At 47.9% G+C, this 20,999-nt stretch overlaps 2 protein-coding genes across 2 annotated transcripts in view; one reads left to right on the plus strand and one right to left on the minus strand.

The window, feature by feature from the left end:
• The window catches only part of Nt5dc3 (5'-nucleotidase domain containing 3), a 64,220-nt gene extending 54,929 nt beyond the window's left edge, over positions 1-9,291 (plus strand). Inside the window, exons 13-14 of the mRNA XM_031350151.1 lie at positions 2,406-2,470; positions 5,030-9,291. Of these exons, the coding sequence (XP_031206011.1) occupies positions 2,406-2,470; positions 5,030-5,282 (318 nt within the window). The 3' untranslated portion in view covers positions 5,283-9,291. The remainder of the gene's footprint in view (positions 1-2,405; positions 2,471-5,029) is intronic.
• A 1,086-nt stretch (positions 9,292-10,377) lies between these two features.
• Positions 10,378-20,999, minus strand: part of Stab2 (stabilin 2) — a 182,348-nt gene continuing 171,726 nt past the window's right edge. The window contains exons 62-69 of the mRNA XM_031350149.1: positions 20,795-20,960; positions 20,576-20,682; positions 19,244-19,363; positions 18,378-18,518; positions 17,080-17,187; positions 16,294-16,422; positions 13,954-14,070; positions 10,378-11,763 (exon numbers count right to left, since the gene is read on the minus strand). Of these exons, the coding sequence (XP_031206009.1) occupies positions 11,707-11,763; positions 13,954-14,070; positions 16,294-16,422; positions 17,080-17,187; positions 18,378-18,518; positions 19,244-19,363; positions 20,576-20,682; positions 20,795-20,960 (945 nt within the window). The 3' untranslated portion in view covers positions 10,378-11,706. The remainder of the gene's footprint in view (positions 11,764-13,953; positions 14,071-16,293; positions 16,423-17,079; positions 17,188-18,377; positions 18,519-19,243; positions 19,364-20,575; positions 20,683-20,794; positions 20,961-20,999) is intronic.

Consider the following 20,999-nt stretch of genomic DNA (forward strand, 5'->3'; position numbering starts at 1 on the left):
AATTTGGGATTTGATTTTTTTGTGTGAACTTGTGATAATCTTTGTAACATGTAATCATGTATTCTGAACGATGTATAAGTGCTGAGGACAAAGAGTAGATAGAGAGATTTTTTCCTTTCCCCCCATCTATGAAATTTTTCTCCCTTAGAAAAATTTTACCTTACTGGAATTTTTCTCCTTTCCCCACTTAGAAGAATTTTTCCTTTACCCGCTTTGTATCTTTCTGCTTTTTCCCTTACATAGCTTTCATAGGAAATGTTTTACAACTTAGCAATAAATGCTATAATCATTAAAAAAAAAAAAAGAAAATAAATGTGAACACTAACTAAAAACATGCTTATAGATCCTCTCTCAAAACTCACAGTGGAGCCAGTTCAGGGGCCTGGTGCAGGAGTAGAGCACAGATAGGATATTTTTAGTGATAGCTACTTCTTGGGCGGTGACAGATACCAGGCAAGAAATCCAAGTCATGGACTCATCCAGGACAGGTTTTTTGTCTGGTTGACTATTGAGCTGGGCAGATGTGTCTGTTCAGCAGGTCTTTGGCTGTCATGTGGGAAGCATGAGGTTTGTTGTATAGTCTTGTCCTCTTGAGTCCTAAGGATACCTACGGTGGTGAATTGAGGCAGCACCATGTGTCCCCTGCAGTCGTGAGTCCCTGACTCCGTTTGTCTATGTGCCACATAATGGCTTGTGGGGTGCTGTCCATCAATTTTTTTTTTTTTTTTTTGGCCATCTGCTTACATTTTGACTCCTCAGAAAGTCACATTTCCCTTTCAATGAAGCTAATGTAACATTAAGGGATATAGAAACTAATATTGCTGCTCTCCTGTCTCTAATTAGTTAAAAAACATGCTCATTCAGTGCTTATTTCCAGTTGTTGTGGGCTTAGCTAGAATCTGGGGGTGTACTACCACACCTGCCACCCTGCCATGCCCACTTCTCAATCACTGCGATAACACTCGGAGGAGGGGCAGTAGGTATCATGTAACGTGTATTTAGAAAGAACAACAATATTAACCAACCAGACACTCCAGAGTCCCAGGGACTAAACCACCAACCAAAGAGTCCACGTGGAGGAACCCATGGCTCCACCCGCATATGTAGCAGAGGATGGCCTTGTTGGGCATCAATGGGAGGAGAGGTCCTTGGTCCCATGAAGGCTCGATGCCCCTGTATAGGGGAATGCGAGAGCAGGGAGGTGGGAGTGGGTGAGTGGGTGGGAACACCCTCATTGAAGCAGGGGGAGGGGGGATGGGATAGGGGGCTTCGGGGTGGGGACTGAGAAAGGGGATAACATTTGAAATGTAAATAAAGAAAACAGCCAATTTAAAAAAATACATTTGGAATTGGCATGTTACATGTTTCATATGTGTATGTGTATATAATGTGTTTCTATATAACCTTTAATAAGTTTCATGTCTTCATAATTTTACATAGTACTTGGTTAAGCTGCACTCATCTCAGAGTGGCGGGTGTGCACAAGTGTTCGCACACCTCCTCATTTGGGTGTGGTCAGAGGATATCTTGCAGGAGTTGCTCTTTTTCTTTCAACAAGGGTCACCAGGCTTGGTGGCAGGTGCCTCTCTCTGCTAAGCCATCACTCCAGCCCTAAGCCAGGTGTCTTAGTGAGGGCTTCTATTGCTTCGACAAAATACCAGTTGAGGAGGAGAAGTTTGTTTGGCTTGTACATCCAAATCGCTGATCATCACCAAAAGAAGTCAGGACAGGAACTCAAGCAGGGCGGAACCTGGAGGCAGGAGCTGATGCAGAGGCCATGGAGGGGTGCTGCTTCCTGACTTGCTCCTCTTGGCTTGCTCAGCCTGCTTTCTTATAGAATCCAGGGCCATCAGCCCAAGGATGCACCATGAGCTGGGCCCTCCCCCATCAGTCACTAATTAAGAAAACTCCTTAAAGCTGGATCTTACAAATGCATTTTCTCAGCCAACGTTCCCTCTTTTCAGATGACTCTAGTTTGTGTATCAGGTTGACGTAAGAGTAGCCCGCACCTTAGGACAGGTGAAGCCTCTCTGTGCGTCAAGAAGCCAGGCTTTCCCTTGGGAAAATGGATACACCAGTGCCTGCCTGTTAGACTTAAGGAGTAGGAAGGATTCCTTCATGAAAAGTTGTCAATTAAGAAAGTCTTACTGTGGGGGCTGGAGAGATGGCTCAGAGATGGCTTGCTCTTCCAGAGGGTGCAGGTTCAATTCCCAGCTCACAACTGTCTGTAACTTCAGTTCCAAGGGACCTGACACTCTTACATGGATATACATGTAGGCTAATAAACACCGGTGCACATAAAATGAAAATAAACTGATTTAAAAAAAAAAAAGAAAGAAGCTCTTACTACTAGTGAGTGTGGTTGAAAGCAGAGCCCTGGAAACTGTTGGCTTATGTCCCTGCAGGTCCACAGAGATGCCGAGTCACAGCTGGTTTTGCAGGAGTGGAAGAAGGAGAGGAAGGAGATGAGGTGAGCCTGTCCTGTTCATTACCTGCAGATGCCCATCCTGCCCTTGGTGCATACGAGGTGGCATCTGGTGTGACTGTGACTCCTGAGTATCCAGGATCAGTTCTCTGCTGATGGTGATGTGTGGTGTTTCTTCAAAGCCAGCTGCAATCCCCATCTGTCCTCTGCCTTTGCCGTCCCGGCCTGACTAGCCGCCCGGTTGTCAGTAGCTGGCTGTTGTAACAGGGCTGGAGGCTGGCTCGGAACATACAGGGATCCCTCAGAGCTCCTACAGTCTAGTTATGTTTCCTGCTGTTTCAGAAACATGCCCCCAGCTTTTCTTGGTGAAGAAAGCCTTCTGCTTGTCAGAATTTTCATCAGCGTGTACTTAGGGAGACAGTTGCCCACAGGGAACCTTCCCATGATGGATGCTCACACTCTCTGGGAACTACATGGTTGGTCCCATGCCCTGGCATAGCCTGAGATTGGAAGCCGGTTTTTCTGGAGTTCTGATCCCTGAACGATGGCAGCCTGAGTTGACAAAGGATGTTGAGGGGTGCTGCAGAGGCCAAGCCTGGGTCGAGTCTCTTCCTCAGACTGTTGGGCAGCTCAGGCTTATTCTGATCTGACTTGTTTTGCTATAAAAATGTGGAGTGGAGGAGAGTGGGAAAGGGGGTGATGTAGTTTGACTTCAGGGCCGCCGTCTCTGAAGGCCTGGTGTCTGTCTACAGTGCTTGGGTCATTCACTTCTAGGAACCTAAAACCTAGGAAGCTTCACCTGCTAGAGATTTCCTGTTGGCTTCTCATCTCTAACATCGCCACATCCTTTTTTTTTTTTTTTTTTAAAGATTTATTTATTTGTACGTATGTGAGTACACTGGAGCTGTACAGATGGTTGAGCCTTCATGTGGTTGTTGGAAATTGAATTTTTAGGACTTCTGCTCACTCTGGCCAATTCCGCTCCCTCCGGTCAACTCTGCTCGCTCAGTCCCTGCTTGCGTCTGGCCCAGAGATTTATTTATTATACATAAGTACACTGTAGCTGACTTCAGACGCACCAGAAGAGGGTGTCATTACAGATGGTTGTAAGCCACCAGGTGGTTGCTGGGATTTGAACTCAGGACCTTCAGAAGAGCAGCCAGTGTTCTTATCTGCTGAGCCATCTCACCAGCCACATTCCTCCCCCGCTTTTTTTTAATGAGTAGGAGTGTTTTGCTCGCATGTAAGTCTGCATCTCGTGCTTGCCTCATGGCCATGGAGGTCAGAAGAGGACATCAGATCCCCTGGATGTTAGGGACAGTTGTGGGCTGTCATGTGGGTGCTGGGAAGCGAACCTGGGCCCTCTGTAAAAGGACATCAGATCCCTTGAAACTGGAGTTATGGACAGTTGTTGGCTGCCATGTGGGTATTTGTAATCATACCTAAGTCCTCTGTAGGAACTGAACGTGTTCTTGACCACTGGACCATCTATCTGGCCCCTGGCAGCTTCTGTTTCAACATCATAAAGAGATGTTGCAGTGAAAGTTTAAATACCATTTATGTTGTTCACCTGCAGAGACCTAGCTGGGGTTTTAACAGCTGTGGTCATTTGGTCATTGCATCTATCGGTCTCCGGTGACAACAGACAACTGCTATTAATGTGTGGTTTTTATGCACAGTTGTGCAATGAGTTAAGCATTTATTGTGTTTGTAACGGATCTAACACCATTCATATGGTATTAATCCATTTTGCTGGAGTAGTCTGTGTGTGGAGGATGTTGATAGGAATGCACAGAGGTTTGACTGCAGAGGGGGAACACTGTGGCTTTGGTGGGTGTCTGACTGAAAATGCTGACTAGGCTAGGAGTGGGTGTGCGAAGCATTTGAAGGTCTGTCCTGGGAGGTGGTGATCAATGCAGTAATTGTAATTCCTCCAGGAGAGAATGCTTTACAGCATTTTATTTCTGTGCCTTGCTTAGTCCTTGGCAACATGGAGAATATTCTTTGTCTCAGTACCTCCGAAACAGCTCTGCCCTCTCTGAATGGCGCACAGTGTGCATTTGGAGGAGCATGCAATTCACAGCGTAGCCATGAAGTCACGTTTTTAAACTGGCACGGAACAGGGAATATAACAGGCTATTTTGAGAGCTGGCTGGCAGATGGTGTTTTGTGGTTTGTTTATTTGTTTTGTAAGACAAGGTGTCATTGTGTAACCCAGGCTAGCATCCGACCTTCTAACCTCAGCCCCCTGGTGTTGAGGTTACAGGCATGAGCCCTATATCTGTCTTAATGTGTAGCTCAGGCTGGCTTTCCAATTTGACCTCAGCCACCTGGTGCTAAGGTTACAGGCATGGACCTCATATCTGTGTAGCCCAGGCTGGCTGACTGATCTGGCCTCAGCTCCTGGTGCTGAGATTATGGGTATTTGGGCCCATACCTGGCTCACAGGGTTTTTCCTGATTAATATTAGGTCTGCCCTTGGCTAATAGGCTGCTTTTTCTCTCTAGTAGGTTTTTGTTTTAAAGATATTTTTACTCAAGTTTTTTTTTTTTAAACCTTTAAAACTTTTCTCTGTTGCTTTCTCTTCCCTTCATGAAATTTCAGAGAAATGACCAAAAGCTTCTTCAACGCCCAGTTTGGGAGCTTGTTCCGCACAGACCAGAATCCAACCTACTTCCTGAGGCGCCTGTCGAGGTTCGCTGACATCTACATGGCGTCTCTAAGCTGCCTCCTGAACTACGACGTCCACCACACATTCTACCCCAGGAGGACTCCCCTGCAGCATGAACTCCCTGCGTGGTCGGACAGCTCGTCTGCCTTCAAAGCCCCTCTGCTGCAGGAGGCTCAGGCCAAGTAATCCTGTGTTTGCCTGAGGAAAAAGCCAGAAGCATTTGTGGCCTCACAGAGGGTCAGGTAGCCTGAGAGTTGCTTCCCAGAATCAGATACACCTTTTGTATTTTTTTTCTACATTACTATGAATCCTGAACTGTCCAGGTTGAGACAGGAGCCGGCCGTCTGGGGCCTCCTGGCCCTTCTGCTTACAACGGTGTTGAAACACTGATGCGACCTTGTTTATTATTGTGGAACCAACACGTCAGGCCTCTTGATGAGTGAGACCTTTTGATAGCTGGCTGTGTTCCGTAGGTCAAGAGTGGACACTTCTTGATAATGTGAGACATTTCTTGGTTGTTTACAGGCAGCACTGGGGATTGCAAGGACAAGGTGATCTGCAGAGACAACAGGAAGCAGGCTGCTGAGAGAGCAGCCCTGCCTGTGGTCAGTTCCCCTGCTCTTCTGGTCCTTGGCTTTCATGTAGAAATCCCAGCCTCCCGGAATGACTTTTTTGAGGGAGAACTGGGAGCATTTGTCCTCAGTGTGTACTTGCTTTGTCTGCCCCGAAGGGATGATGGGTGGGTTTCCCCACCCCAGGAAAGGTGGGAGGAGACAGCCACTCGGCTGTGTGTTGGACCTTATAGAAGACAAGAAAGACTCAGCCTGTGGCCAGGGCTAGCCTGTGTGTTAGACATCCAGCACTGAAGGCTCGCTGTGGGAACACCACATTTCATGCTGAAAGCCAAGCTGGGGAAATCTCTTTTACCCTTCCCCCTCTGGAGAGAAGAATCCTTTATTATGGTTGATTGCAGTATCTTTGAACACATTTGATGCTTGGGCACCACAGGAGTGGCTGCTGTTATTGACATAGTTCTTTTTAATGGTGTTTTCATTGCAAATGCCACACAAGTGCTCATGGCCAGATTAGCCTTGTCTCATGTGGCCTGACTCATTGTAAACTTTTGCACTCACGTGGCGCTGCTGCTGCTGCCATAGCTGCTGCCATAGCTGCTGCTTCTTTCCCTCCTCCTCTTCTCCCCTGCCCCACCCCCACCCACAGTTAGGGTCTTGCTTTGGAGCCTAGGCTGGCCTTGGACTCAATCCTCCTGCCTCAGCCTCCAGAGTGTTGTATTACAGGCATGCTTATGTGTAAAGAAAGGCAGGAACATGAAGGAAACTTGTGGTGAGCGCTTGCTCTTCGGCATCTTCACTGCAATAGGTAGATCCTAACCAGCTTTTGCAAAAGTTAAACAAACTGTGCAGCATTCACTGTAATGCTGTATGTTATTTAGCACGGGATCTTTGATGTTGGTAGTGTTTAACATTGTTGACAAGGTGACCCTTCAGGCCCCCTCCCCCCTTCTTGTGTTCTAAACACTGGGGTTCAGCATTCTGCTCCTTTTCAGAAAGGGATGGGCATTCCTTTTTCCCAGTGTTAGCCACCAGGGTGTTTTGGCAGCTGCTCAGTGTCAGGGTCCTAAAAGGATACATGCTGCCTGGGATGCCCCTAACTTGTGCTTGTAGGAGCAGAGTGAAGAAGCTGAAAAAAAAAAAAAAAAAGAATCTTTGGTTAAATTGGTCGAATTATATATTCTTTGGGCGTAGACTACTAGATGCCAGTTTCAAGGGTTTGTTTACTCAAGATTGAGGTAGAGCTGCTTTCTTATGCCTACAGTAGGTGATCTAAGCCCCTGGGGGAGGAAAACATCTCCTGGGTATGAGAAATGAATTTTACAGCCTATTCCTGTGTACAAGGATCCCAGTCTTGAGGTCACCAAGCATGGCAGTCCTGGGATCATGCAGTTGGTGCTGTGTGGGCTGGCACGGCCTCCCTGTGGGAAGAGCAGGGGTGTTCCCCTGAGTTATGGTCCTCTCTAGTGCAGTCGGGCCACATTGAAGCTTGTCCTGGAACTCTTGGCTGGGGTCTGGCCTGCTGCACTGGTATCTTGTTCTTTCTAGAGTATTCTTCTGTGTGCACATTGAGGACGGTATATAGGTAAAAAGGGAGGTGGGTCTTTTTCCCACCTTAAAAACAAAAAAATCAAATTTTAAACCAAACAGTAAAATTATTTTTAATATCTTTAATTTGTAGGTTTTTTTTTTTTTTTTTGACATTGCTTAGACTGATTTTCTTAGAATCATGTGAACAAAATTCAGTCTAAGGGCAGTCCCCGCCAGGGTGACGTCCAGCGAGGTCATGGTGTCAGCAGGGGCCACTGGAGCGGTTCACACTGTTGAGGGGTTCTCAGACTTGCTTTTCCAGGGGAGAGCTGGCTTTAAAAATATCCCAGGTGCTGGTGTTTGAAGCTCTTGCTTGTCCTCCTAAGGTAGTGCACCCTCCCCTTCCCACGCCTCTTCCTTCCCCCTCACCCCTTACCTTCTTCCCCTTCTCTCCCTCTTCCCCCTCCTTTTCTCTCTCCCCCTTCCCCTCCTCTCCTCTCCTCCTTTGGCTTTTTACCTATGTCTGTCTCTGTCCTGCTCCGTGCCTCCCCTTCACCATTAATACACCTGCAGCTGATTTGGTCAGATCTCAGACTAAATTACCGGTTGCTTTGAATGGATCAGCCCTCTTATTTATTGCAATAAAGGAGACGTGAAAAGCTCTCATGCCTCCTACCTAATTTAGCTTTGGGTGAACTAAATGGCTTTCTCCTCCCTTCAGCAAGGAACACTGAAATTCCACTTTATCCAAATGCTCACTTGCTGCCAAAAACCTACTTGGGGACTCTTGACTAAAATGCTCAAGAGGCTAAATTTGGCCAGATACGGGGCTCCTTGATAGTTCTCTTCAGCTGCTTAGGGAGCCCATCCATTCTTTCCCCTCCTGAGGATTTTCTTTTGCTTGTTATTTTGGGACAGGGTCTCAGTGTGTAGCTCTGGCTGGTCTGGAAGTTACTACGTAGAGCAGGTTGGCCTCAAACTTATGGAGATTTGCTTGCCTCTGCCCCCCTCCCCCGCACAGAGTGTTGGGTTAAGAGGAGCGTATACCAGCCTGGCATGATTTCCTTTTGTTGGGTGGGTTTTTTTTTTTTCCTTTGTCTTTTATTTTTCTTGTTATTTATTTGTGGTTTTGGCCTTAATATTTGGGAGCTAGGTTCTTGAGTTCAGACCATAGGTTAAGCAAAGGGAAGGAAGAGGAGGGGCCCTTTTCTAATAAGGGAACCATTTTAAACTTTGCAGGCCTCTCCCTCGCCGCTTCTGTAGGAATGGATATGCTGTTCCCTTGGGATTTAATTCACTAGCACAGGCTGTGGCTTGCTGGCTCTTGCTTGGATGGCAAGATTCTTTGCTAAGAGCATGTGGCGGAGCCTTCCAGCTTGGGTACAGTTAGTGTAAGATCTAAGCCCCTTAGCCTCCCTGTCTACTCTATGTATCTGTCTCCTCTCGGCCAGTGCTAAGCCGAAATCGCTTCACTGTGTGGATTTAAGCTACGAGTTGTTGCCCTTTTTATTACTCTGCTGGGGCTCAGGACTGAAGGTTGATTCATCCCAGTGGCTGGGAGCGTTGCTGGCTGCTGTGTTTCTCTTTGAGAATTTCCTTGATGCACAGCCCTGCCTTGCCCCAGATCACATGCCTCTCTTGGGGGTGTATAATCCATGACTGTTCCTTAAGAAGGGACGAGGGCCCGGTCCCTCCAACACTACTCTGGGGACAGCTCCAGAGCTCCCTTTGGGGGCTACCAAGACTTTCCTGTGCTTACCTTGCATTTGAGCACCCCCCTCCACCAACCGGTCTGCCCCTCCCCCTCCCAGGTGTCCATCCCTACAGTGTCCCTCCCAAGATCTTCCTGCATGAAGCTTTTGTCTCCAGTCTGCTCCCCCAAAAGTGCTCCTGCGTTTTCCTGTTAGCGCAGGCTTGAGCTCCATTTCCTCATTGTGTCGTGGGATGACCGTGCCTGTGTGGTATCAGGCACAATAAATGCAAAGTAGGTTTACTATTTATTCGGAATGTGAATTTGCTATTTATTCTATGTGTTGATTGTATATGTTGTGATAATGATCTTAGAGCCAAATAAAAGCTTGAATTGTATCTCCTGGTGTGTGTCGGTTATGGGTTATTTAAGCCAGTTGCAAAACATGGTTTTCCCCCAGATGTAAGGCCATTTCTATGAAAAGAAATCAAAAGATTAAAAAAAAAAAATTCCCTAGGGCTAGGAGTACAACTCACTGGTAGAGTGCTTACCCAGCATGCTTGAGGCCCTGAGTTCGATTTCCAGCACTTCAAAAGAAAGAAGCAAATGGACCCACAAAGGCGATTAAGAAGGGGTGAAATGTTTCTGGGATTCATAAGTCACAAATAGAAACTTGTATGAGCTTTGCCCCGGGCAGGTGGTGGCTGGCAGGCATATGCAGGATGGATGGAGGTGGAGGATGGGGTGGGGTACACTGTCTTGTTAGTTTGTAGCTGTTAACCAGGAGCTGAGACATTCTGAGGAAGTATGGAGTTGAGGAATATTAAGAAGGTTTGCTACTGGGTTTGGATAAGTTTATAAATAGTGAATGCCTTACCTTTACACATCTGAAGTGTGTATGTATAGACTTGGCACATGTGCTGCCACCATGCCCATCCTGTGCTGAACAGACCCTCATTAATGTCTCCTGTGAATAGCATGTTTCCCAGTGCGCTCACTTCTATTTGTGTTGGGATGGTGGATACCACAGAGCCACTAGCTAATCTGTCCTACATTTGTCGTTTGTGGGGAAGGGGGTTCCTGGAAATGCGCCATTGTTCCTTCATGGTGTGATGTCCCAAAGGTGGCATGTCCCAAAGGTGGGATGTCCCTCTCTGGAGAACTGGGCAGCTTCAATTTCTCAGAGCTGGGAGAGAGCTTACATTTTATGGCTTCCAGAACTTTAGATAGACTTGACTTGGCAAACCTTTAATGGAATGGGATGAGGAGATTTGGGGTATACAGGCAAAAGAGCGGGGAGCCTGAGGTCTGTTCAACCCAGGCTTCCACCCTGCCCCCCATAGTGACTCCATCCTGCTGACACTGCCTGTCTGATAACTGGGGAGTGAGCCAGTAGGTGGATGGGTTGGGGCTGCGTGGGTGTTACAGAGGTGGCTGCTGAAGCTTGCAGAGTCGTGAGCAACTGGCCACAGCGAGAAAGGACCGGAAGTTTTCAGTATGTTGAAATCTTTATTTCCGAATACACAGATGTGCAGGCCCTGGGCTTGGGGGAGACAGTGCTCAGTTCTTTCCCAGTCCCAGGAAGTCCTGCCACCTGCTGCTCAGTCTCTCTGGGTCTCTGATGCTTATCTACAAAAGTCACTGGACTGGTGGTTTTAAAGCCTCTTTATTCCCCCTCCCAATTCTCTAATCTCAAGATTTTTTTTATTTTTTACTTTATTTTATTTTATTTTTTTGTACACCTGGGTATGACAGCTTAAGCACATGATCCTAGCACTGGAGGTTAAAACAGGGAAGTCTGGACTTTAAGGCTAGCCTGGGCTATGCAGGAAGGACAGGGAAGGAGGTAGAGGGGGTGAGGGAAGAGCAGCATGGTATGGTCAGATAACACATCATTTTCTAATGGTGTCAGGGTACACTGTTGCGCATAGCAACATTGCATCTTTCAGGGGTGTTACATGGATACACTACAGCTCTGTCACACCAGACTGATGGACATTGGTGCTCTGCCTTTGACTGTTATGAACAATGTCACCACGAGTACATGTGAGGCTACAGGTGTTCAATTTTCTTGGGTACGACCTATGAGAGATAGTCCTGGGTTCTGTGGCAATCCACTGGACTGTCTGAGGGGCCGAGGCTTTCCCACAGTACCTCCACTAGACATTTCCCAACAGCAAGGTGTGAGAGTTCTGGTTCCCCACAGCCTCAGCAAAGCTTATCTTCTGATGGCCCATTTGACCAGTGTTCTAGTGCGTGTGAGGTCTCATTTGTGTAAACTAAGTGCAAGGAAACAAAATCAATAACTGACAAGACAAATGTTGGCCAACTGGGAGGGTGGGCTCTAATTAGCCTTGGTAAGTGTATTTTGCTTTCATAGTTTGACACTTCCTAGGTACACAGTGACTTTTTCTGTACCCAAAATATTTATTGAGCACACCTGTGTGGCAGGTACTTCTGAGTACTAGAATATAGAACATATGAGGTGAAGCCTGTCTTTGGTGCTTACAGTCAGGAGGCGAATACCACAGGGTCATATCTACCCACAGGATAGGGCAGAACAGACCAAGCACCGTCTGGATCGTGCCGAGAGCCACAGTGGAGGCCCAGAGGAGGCAGAGGTCCCCCTGGTCTCCTGGCAACATGGCCCCTCACCCATGGTGACAACCCCAGAATAAACCAGAGGGGTAAGGGATGGCTTCTGAGTGTTATCATACTGTAAAACAGGTGATCCAAGAGACAGCTGGGGCTGAGGGTTCACCGTGGAACCATGATGGCTCAGGGCTCATGTGGCTGTGGCTTTGGCTGGTTTCTTACATCAGGACCTCAGTACCCCCAGAGGGTCACTGTTCTCCAGCTCCTGTTCTTCAGAGTTCTGGAAGACAGAGGGCAGTGATACTAGGGTTATGGACATCCCTCCTCCTGCTGCATCCTTCCAGGGAGAACACTGCTCTGCTCTGGGGCCTCACCAAACCTTTGCTCATGATGCTGTTTCATACAGAGGGTGGGTGGGCCTAAAGCATGCTGTGTCTCAGGAGCCTTCCCTCATGCTGCTGCCTTATGTGGAAGCAGAGGGGGGTCGGGGGGTGCTAGTTAGGGCTGCTTATGCTGGGCCCCTCCATGCTTGAGGCTTTGCTGCTTGAAGTTGCCTGTGTGCTTCTCAATATTTCTTCCGCATCTCTATCAGTACCATAGGAATACTTACCTCCCAAGGAAGGTGTGAGGGTTAGCTACTACATTTAGCCAGTGGTGATTAATAGGGTTGTAGACACTCCTTCATACTGCAAATACTGAAGCATCCTGTGAGCCTTGGAGATGCTGAGCTCAGGACACCCTACTCCCTGCCAGAGAGCCTTGTTAAGCCTCCTGCTGTCTTTAGCTCTGACAAGCAACATTGGTTAGCAAAGGTTTCTCTTTGTTTGGGATGTAGAGATGGGCAGGTATAAAAGGCAGAAAGTGTAGCCTGTTGGTGCCCTGGGCTCAGGGGTCCTGGTACTGGGGCCTTTGGGCCACTGGTTCTGACTGGGTTTAGCTGAATCCTGCCTCTAGAATGTTGTCCCTTTGCTTAGGGTGACTCTGTCATGCATAAAGCTGAAGGTGCTCTTAAGGCAAAATATGGGAAGGTGTGGAGGGCACTGAACAGCTTAACCTCACACCCATAAATGTTTAAAACGACAGTGGTTTCAATGGAATGATGCTGACCCATAATCCAGCAGAGCCCACCATTGAAATTTGGACACAACATTTTTACATGGGTTAAAAAACAAACTAAGGTTTGTGATGTGGTTGTTTTTCAAACTGTTGTGAAGGTAATTCAGTCGGGCTACCACATATAGGAATCCCTACATGGTGCAAACTCAGGGTTTACACCTATTGTGGTAAAGCATAAAGTGTTTTGCAAGAAAGCTTTGTAGTGTTTCAGTGACAACGTGTAAAAATTCAACTATACAGCCAGCTAAGGTGGCACATGCCTCTCATCCCAGCACTTGAGAGGCAGAAGGAGGTAAATTTCTGAGTTCTGGAAAGCCTGCTCTATATAGTAGTTCCAGGCCCATCAAGGCTACTAAATATTATATGTATCTGATTTAGTGGGATTTTCAGAGTCATTTTTTAAATACTAAACTATACTATGATTTGTGGGAGAAATATATGTTCTAAACACTACACTGACAGCAGCCATCTGGCATTGGTAACTACTGCAGAAGGGCTGGTAATCCATATAAGCCAAGACTCAAATGTTGCCTCACCCGAAAGAGCACTGTCAGCCTGGGTGGTGTGCTGGTCAGACAAGGACACCCAGTGCACTGGTTGTCAAGGTTTTTCATAGTTATGTAAGGGAAAATGCCTTTCCCTAGCTTCTCAATCCAGAACTTATAAAAATAACAGGCGAGTTACCTTTCCCATTCGATGTGAATTGGGTGCCCCACACAGGGTTATGTTGGGTTAAAGTCAGAGTATGCCCATCCAAGCTGAAGCCTCACCAACTCAGTAAATGAATGGTTCTTTGGAAGATGAGATCAGAACATCACCTGTTAAAGACCTCCTAAAGCACTGGGCAGTGGCAATGCATGCCTTTAATCCCAGCACTTGGGAGGCAGAGGCAGGTGGATTTCTGAGTTTGAGGCCAGCCTGGCCTACAGAGTGAGTTCCAGGACAGCCAGGGCTACACAGAGAAACCCTGTCTCGAAAAACCAAACCAACCAAACAAACAAACAAAAAGACCTTCTTAAGCAAAGGCAACAAACTGCCCAAGCAAGAAGTGGCCCCTGTCCAGGCAGAGCTGATGAGGGCGTAGCTAAGGGAAGAACTTTGTGCAGGCTCACTTCTGCAAGTAGTGCCCCTTCCCCACCCTGACATATGGTGGAGGCGTGACAGCTTCTGGTTTGAGGCTTCTGCCATCTACCTGAAAAGATGGGCATTCTGAACAGAAAAGCAGCTTCTAGGCTTGCTATCTGAGACGTTCTAGAAGGGTGCTCTTCCAGGGGTGCAGCTCAACTGATCTTTACTGGAAGGCAGCATTCTGTACCCCAGATAAACCCTGGCCTAGAGTGAAGGGCAAACTCACGGTGAAGGGGTCACAGGAGGACTCAGGGGGTGCCGGCGTTGAGGTCTCATACAAAGGGTTTGCGATACTCTCTGGTTGCTGCTTGCCAAAAGCCAAGACGTCAATGTCGTCTTCTGACTGTTCAGAAAGAGGATGACAAGGGTTGAGAGGCAGGACTGTCTCTGTCCCTGAGCCACTCTTCTCAGATACACTGTGTTGAGGTGTGACTGACTTGTGAGAGAAGGCACTGGGCCCACGTGACAACTTACATGTCTTCTTAGTTTCCCAAACTGGCCCATAGGACATTTGTAACCCTGAAAAATGTTCCCATGGTTTGCTTATGCTGCCAATTCTCCTACCATACACATTGTCGAGCCTCTTGTTACCCTGGAGTTGCATGGTCATTCCTGAACATAGAAAGGTCATATATGATATGCATATTTGTTTTCCATATTCAAACATGATAGTTTGAATGTTCTCACCCAAACATGCATTGAAATTTAGTCCCCATTTGAGCTATTTAGGAGGGCAGAAACGTGGTTGTGCTGTGGTATCTGCAGGACCTATGGTTGAGGTTAAAGGGCACAGTGGGTGAAGTGTGATCCAGTGGGATTGTGACTCTATGAGCCAGGACTTGGCTCTGTCATCCTAATTCATTCTCCGCACTGTGTGAGGAGAGTTCCTCTGTAGCAGGAAAGCCCTTCCCAGGGGTGGCCATGTGTCTCGGATCACCCAGCTTTCAGATCTGTGAGCTGAACAGACCTCTAGGCTGTACACGGTCTAGTTTGTGGTGTTCTGGTTATAGCAATACATGCTTTAGACAGTTGCCTCTGAGCTTATAAATAGGCGAGCTATCTACTGGATGGCATGGGCTGTTGCCTGAGGGCACGGCACAACCTTCTCTGAGTATGGAAAGGAGACAGGTAAGGAGTCCGGAGTCCGTATGGAAGGGCATCTGGCTGCTCTACTTCCAGAGCCATGTCTTGCAGAGGCTCTGGGTTAAAGACTGGACCCCACACCCTGGCATTCTTGAGTGTCCATGGGACCTTTATGAGAGGGTGCCTAGTGGGACAAAATTTGGTACCTGAGAGAGGGGTGTGCCCATGAAGGGGACTTGGGAACCCTGGCCCCTCCTTCTTCTGTTCTCTTTGCTTCCCAGCCACCATGAAAGTACTCCACCATGTGTTCCTGCCACATGTGCTGCCTTGCCACAAATCCAAAGGCAAAGTCACCAAGTGACCATGGGGTTAGAACCATGAGCTGACCTTTTCTTCCACTTAGCTTCATTATGGTATTATGTTACCATGGTAACAGAAAAGTGACTGACACATGAGAGCCACCCCATGGTCAGCTCCGGAGCTTGCTGATGATGTAAGGTAGACTCAACTCTGCATGGATAATGAAATGAGATTTGCTGGCTAGAGAGTGAAGCTGTGTGTGGGTGTTTGACCCCGATCCCCAACTCTCAGGGCCCGTCTCAACTCCCATGTCTACCAAGGTGGGCACTTGTCTAGAGACTCTTCCCAGGAGGCAGGAGCATGGCTGGGGTGGTTATTCTCATTGCTATAACCAAACCCCAGCTCTGGAGGAAGGACGCCTTTGAGCTAGCCTAGGCCCTAGAGCTGGCTGTCGGAGTGTGCCTGATGTGTGCTCCTCCGGAACCCGCTATGCAGACTGATTGTGGGCAGCACAGACTGTAAGGATTGAGGGGCTGCCTCTCATGTGTTGCAACACTCTTTTCCAGGTATGAGTCACAGTGGCTGGCTTGGTGACAAGTGAGGCTGTCCCTGGGTCTTGCTGCTTCTGTTCTTCTCTACTTAACATTTTCGCTTTCTGCTGTGAGTTGAGTTGGGATGAGACCCTTGTTAGAAGCCAAGTTAACTCAGCCCCTGGTCTCCAGAGCCACAAGTCAATAAACCCAGGCTCTTTGTAAATCACCTAGGCTTGGATACCTGGTGTTGTGCCAATGTGTATAAATGCATATGGATGCCAGAGGACAACCTCAGGTGTGTATGTATGTATGTATGTATGTATGTATGTATGTATGTATATGTGTTTATATACACATATACATACATACATACACACCTGTATAAACATATACACATATACATATATACATATGTATACATACAGACACACAGACACAGACATACACACAGACACACACACAGACACACACACAGACACACACAGACACACACAGACACACACAGACACACACACACACACACACACTCATCCTGATCCTGCCGCATCAGCCTGCAGAGCACGGGATCACAGGTGTGTGCTACTTTTACATGTACAGAAACACATGAAAGGTAACCCTACCACCCCCTTCTCAGTCCCCATCCCCTTTACCTCAAAACGCCGGAAGCCAATTGTTCTCTGCTTTAGCCGGAAGTAGGAGTAGGCAACCAGAGCAATGGCACCAGTGACCAGGATGACAGCACAGAATATGCCTGTTCCCAGGCCAGAGTGGGCAGCTGTCTGCACAGAGAAAAGAAAGAGGTCAGTTCTTAAACTAGAGACTTCCCCAGAGAGGATGTCTGCATTTACCCTCGCCTGCCCAGGCCCGTGGAGTGACTCAGAAAACAATGTCAGATTTACATAGTTCTAGGCCTCATCACTGCCAGGGCCTATTATAACAAGACCTGAATAGATACGGACACCATGTTCCCCATTTTTATATGGGGGAACTGAGGCAGAGAGGATAAGTACTTGACCAAACCGAAGCTTTCTAGAAATAGAATAGGCTTTAAAGCTAGTCTAGTTTGGAGCTTATTTGCACAACCACCATGCTATGGAACTTTCTAGGTGCCCCTGGGAAAGTGTTAGGATACTAATGACACCCATAGCCAGCCTTTCTGGAGCATGCACGATGTGCCAGCAACTGCTTTAAGAACTCAGTGCTTCTCCATGCCATCTCCCCAGGGCAGGGAAGTGCCATGAACCCCTCAGCACACACTGTAGATGAGGAAATTGGGGTTCAGAGAGAAATCAGAATTTAGCGTCTCAATTTCCTCCCACTGGTCCCCTGACTCATCTTTCCTTTGCAAACTAGCAGGACTGCAAGCCAACCCTGGGGAGTACATATCTGACTGGGGTAGGGGTTCCTGGCTCCTCACCAGGAACCTGAGTACTCACTGCTGCTGTGGGAGGTGCTTTCAGAGGCTCAGAAATGATATGGAGGAGCCCATTGGAGGCAATGATGTCCCATTGCAGAATGGCTCTTCCATCCACAAACCTGGTCTCCTGGGGAACCGATAGAGAGTGCATAAAATCTGCTGCCTCCCTCCGCTTTCCCCACACAGGCATGTTTTCCATTTGGCTTCTCAGGCCTAAGAGCTTACGCTTCCTCCTAACCTCTCTTTTGTACTGTCAAACACCCATTGGCTTTGTGCCACCAAACAAGCTGATCTGAGGGCTGCAGAGACCTTTGGGCTTATTGTTCCAACCCATTTGTGACAGATGAGCTACCAGAAGGAAAATGGCCTGTCTAAGAGCACCTGAGCAGTAAGTGGTAAACCCAGAGGCTCTGGGTCACACCACACCTCAAGAGGGGTGTTAGACAATGTGCAAGCACTAGCTTGGGGTGTAGGTGTTACTGAGGCCGTGTCCCACCTGTAGAGTTACGGTCACATTCTAACAGACTTCAGGTGGCTTGGATATGCACAGATGTTGAAGGGGGGTCTTGTCTAAAGCATTGCCACTTAGGACTCATCCTGCTGGGCTCAGTGTCTCTACATTACAAACTCTGAACAAGTGGACCCCCGACAGCCTATGGATTCCTTCTAACAGTCATCGTGGTCTTTGGCACCACTACCACCACCACCGTCACTACCACTACCATCATCATTAACATTTTCACTCTCATCCTTATTTATCAGATGAAGGAACTGAGCTCAGAGAAGCTGGGTAGACTAAGTCCTTACAGCTAGCAAGAGGCCGAGGTTCATTCCTGGGCCATCTGACTTGGAAGCTCAAGTGTTAATGCTTGAGATAGAATAACAAACTGACCAAAACAAAGGTAGAGACCAAAGCATCTTCAAAATAGTTTCTTTTCTCTGGCTGAGTGATGGTGGCCCATGCCTTTTATCCCAGCATCCGGGAGACAGAGGCAAACAGATTTCTGTGAGTTGGAGGCCAGCCTGGTCTACAGAGTGACTTCTGGACAGGCAGGGCTATACAGAGAAACCCAAAGCAGTTTCATATCCAGTACTCATTACTAAGCTCCTGAGACCAGCCTATTCCCAAGACTCTGGGGTGGCCTGTGAGTATATGATGTCACAGCCACAGTTTGTATTAATCCCACCCTGACCTGTGGATTTAAAGCCGAGTTTCACATTATAATAGTTGGCATCAGCCACGTGCCTATTCGTGCCTAGAGCTTTGCATGTATTTTTTTTCTAGGTCTCTCAATAAACCCAGAGGACTTTTCATACTTGGTGGTGCTGGTCCTGGCTGGAGGTGATGAGCAGTTGGCTTCCCAGCCTAGTCCTCAGAACAGTACCATTGACAAGGTCATCATAAAAGGAGACGTTGACGTTAGTGAGGTGGTGCTCTATGTCCCGCCCAGACAGGCTCTAAGAGAAACAAAGCACAAGAAAGTCGTAGGTCTGAGCAATAGCTGGGGATAATGAGGTCTTCTTTGATGTTTAGGGTCATCCCCAAGGCTCATAGAGAACTAGCACATGGAAAGTCATCTTCATTCTCTAAATCCAGTTCCCTGGAGGTGTCTATTGTGAGTACCAGGCAGGCAGAGGCATCTCACTTCAGCCCTGTGACTGGGTAGTACCTGGAGCTCAAAGCATGAGGAAGGTTGGTGGGTTAGACTCACTGTACCAGGGGCCCCGATGCTTCTCTCTTCCTTGGATCCTTGCATCTGGCCCCTTATCTCCTTCCCTGACTTTGGGCTCAGCTTTGTGAGCTGTTGGTTAGTGTCTCCTTGGCAAGTGTGACCTGAGGACTGAGCAGCACTTGGCACTCCTGCTCCTTGCCAGGACTGGGTTAGGCTGCTTGGTTGTCAGAACCCTGTAGGGTACAGCCATCACCAGGCCAGCATGGACAGCTGACCATGCGGAGACCAGAAGCAGCAGCTGCTCATTGGACATGTGTGCTGGATAACTGTCAACGGCTGTACCCGGGGCAGGGGTTGTTGTTCGTCTGTTATAAGGGTCTGTACTTTTACTTCCTGAGTGCTGGGATTACAGGCCTGCACTGTTATGCCTGGTGGAGTGATTTGTATCCTGTTATGGTGGTGACAGGTAACACTCCTGTCTAAAGTGTGGGCACCAGGAACTCCACTCACCTTATTTTCTGGTAGCCCACTGTTCTGTGGCACAAACAGGGTGCCACTGATGGACGGGTCAGTCAGGTGTTTCAAAAATGCCTGGCCTCGGGCTGAACTCTTGGAAAAAGCCAGCACCTCCTAGGGAACAGAAGAGAAGGTCAGATGGGCCACTGTGGCATGGGAGCTGGAGAAGCTGGAGAAGCCTCTGAGAACACTCGCTTGCTAAAGTCTGACTTCCTTTGTACTGCCTCTCACTGGCCTTGGGAAAGCATCAGGATGACTACTGACCTCTTAATGAGTCCTACAGTCCTAAGATGCTCTGGTTACTGCTCCGCTGCACACTGTCTGAGTCAGTGCCTGCGTCCTACCTGCCATGGGTACCACTCCATCTTACAGAGCAGCAGCTGGCTCCATGTTGAGTGTAAACCCAGAGGCAGGATGGTTCTGCATCTCACGGATGCACAAAGACACTGCCATCTGCCTAGCAGGAGCCATGGTGCACAGGCTGATAAACAACTCATTCATACACATGAAGAGGGATTGCCTATGTACTTATGCTACATCCTCTTGATGTAGACGCAACCTCCTCACCCATGGAAGGAGAGACATCTAACATTGCTCCTCACTGATCTGTCATCCAGCTATCGGGTATGGTGCATACATCTCATGACTGATGAGCAGAGAATGCCAGACTGTTCCAGGTCTTCAGCTAAGGGTAGTCCCTGTTGTTTGCTGAGGCCCATTCAGCTGCAGTTCAGCCAGACTTGCCCAACCCTGAGCCTCACCTGCCTTAGGCCTCCAGGCTGTCTTCCAGTCTCTGTTGTCAGGTTCTTTTAATATCTAACCACTTGGGGTAACTGGGCACTGAGTCAGTCCTCTGCCTTCCATAAGACCTCTTTGAGCTTTGTGGTCTCTTTAGCTCTTTTGTAGCCAATCTGTTATGTGTATGTGTGTGTATTAGTGTGTGAAGTACAATAGATGGCCCAAGAGTTAGTATTAATGGTGGAAAAGAACCTGTGGTTGACAGTGGTCTATTATGGTAAATTACAGACAATTAAATGGACACAGTTTGTGAACTTACTATTGATAAATTCTGATTCTGTAGAAGGACAAACATGTGCCCATTTGCTTCTGATATGATGTGCTTGTGAGATAAGAAATAGCCATGCTATTTTTTTGTTTCACCAGTTTCTTAAACTGTTCTACCTGCATTGCATTGATGAATCCAGAAGTTTCCACATGCTTACAGTGTCAAAATACCAACTCGTTTAAAGACCACAACCATCTCAGGAGGCTGCTGCCATCAGCACCTCCCTTTTATAGATGAGAACCAAGGCAGATGATACATACTGTCAGGAAGTTCGTGAGTGAGGGGAAGGACATGAGGACTTGCAGCAGGTTCCCATTGCACGAAAAGCCATCGCCCACATAGCCTGCCTTGCAGGTGCAGTTCACATCTGGAAGGAAAGGCACAGGGGCCATGCCCAGTAAGGTGAGGCTTGAGCCACCCTGCTCACTCTTGGGGATCGGCTGTCCAGGCAGAGAGTCTGCAGTGGATGGGGCAATGACCTTTCATCCGGTAACAGAAGACATCCCACATTTCACTCTTGTTGGTCCTGGTTCCATAGTCTACAATCCCAACAACATTTGCACCACATTTCTGAGAGGCATAGGTCGTGGGGTAGGCAACCCGCCCACTCTCCAGCCAGCCGGCTGAGCAGAGGTGATACTTGGCCTGCAGAGACAGGGAAATGGCTGGATTATTTATAATGTC

Source organism: Mastomys coucha, unplaced genomic scaffold, assembly GCF_008632895.1.
Source record: "Mastomys coucha isolate ucsf_1 unplaced genomic scaffold, UCSF_Mcou_1 pScaffold4, whole genome shotgun sequence".
NCBI lineage: Eukaryota > Metazoa > Chordata > Mammalia > Rodentia > Muridae > Mastomys > Mastomys coucha.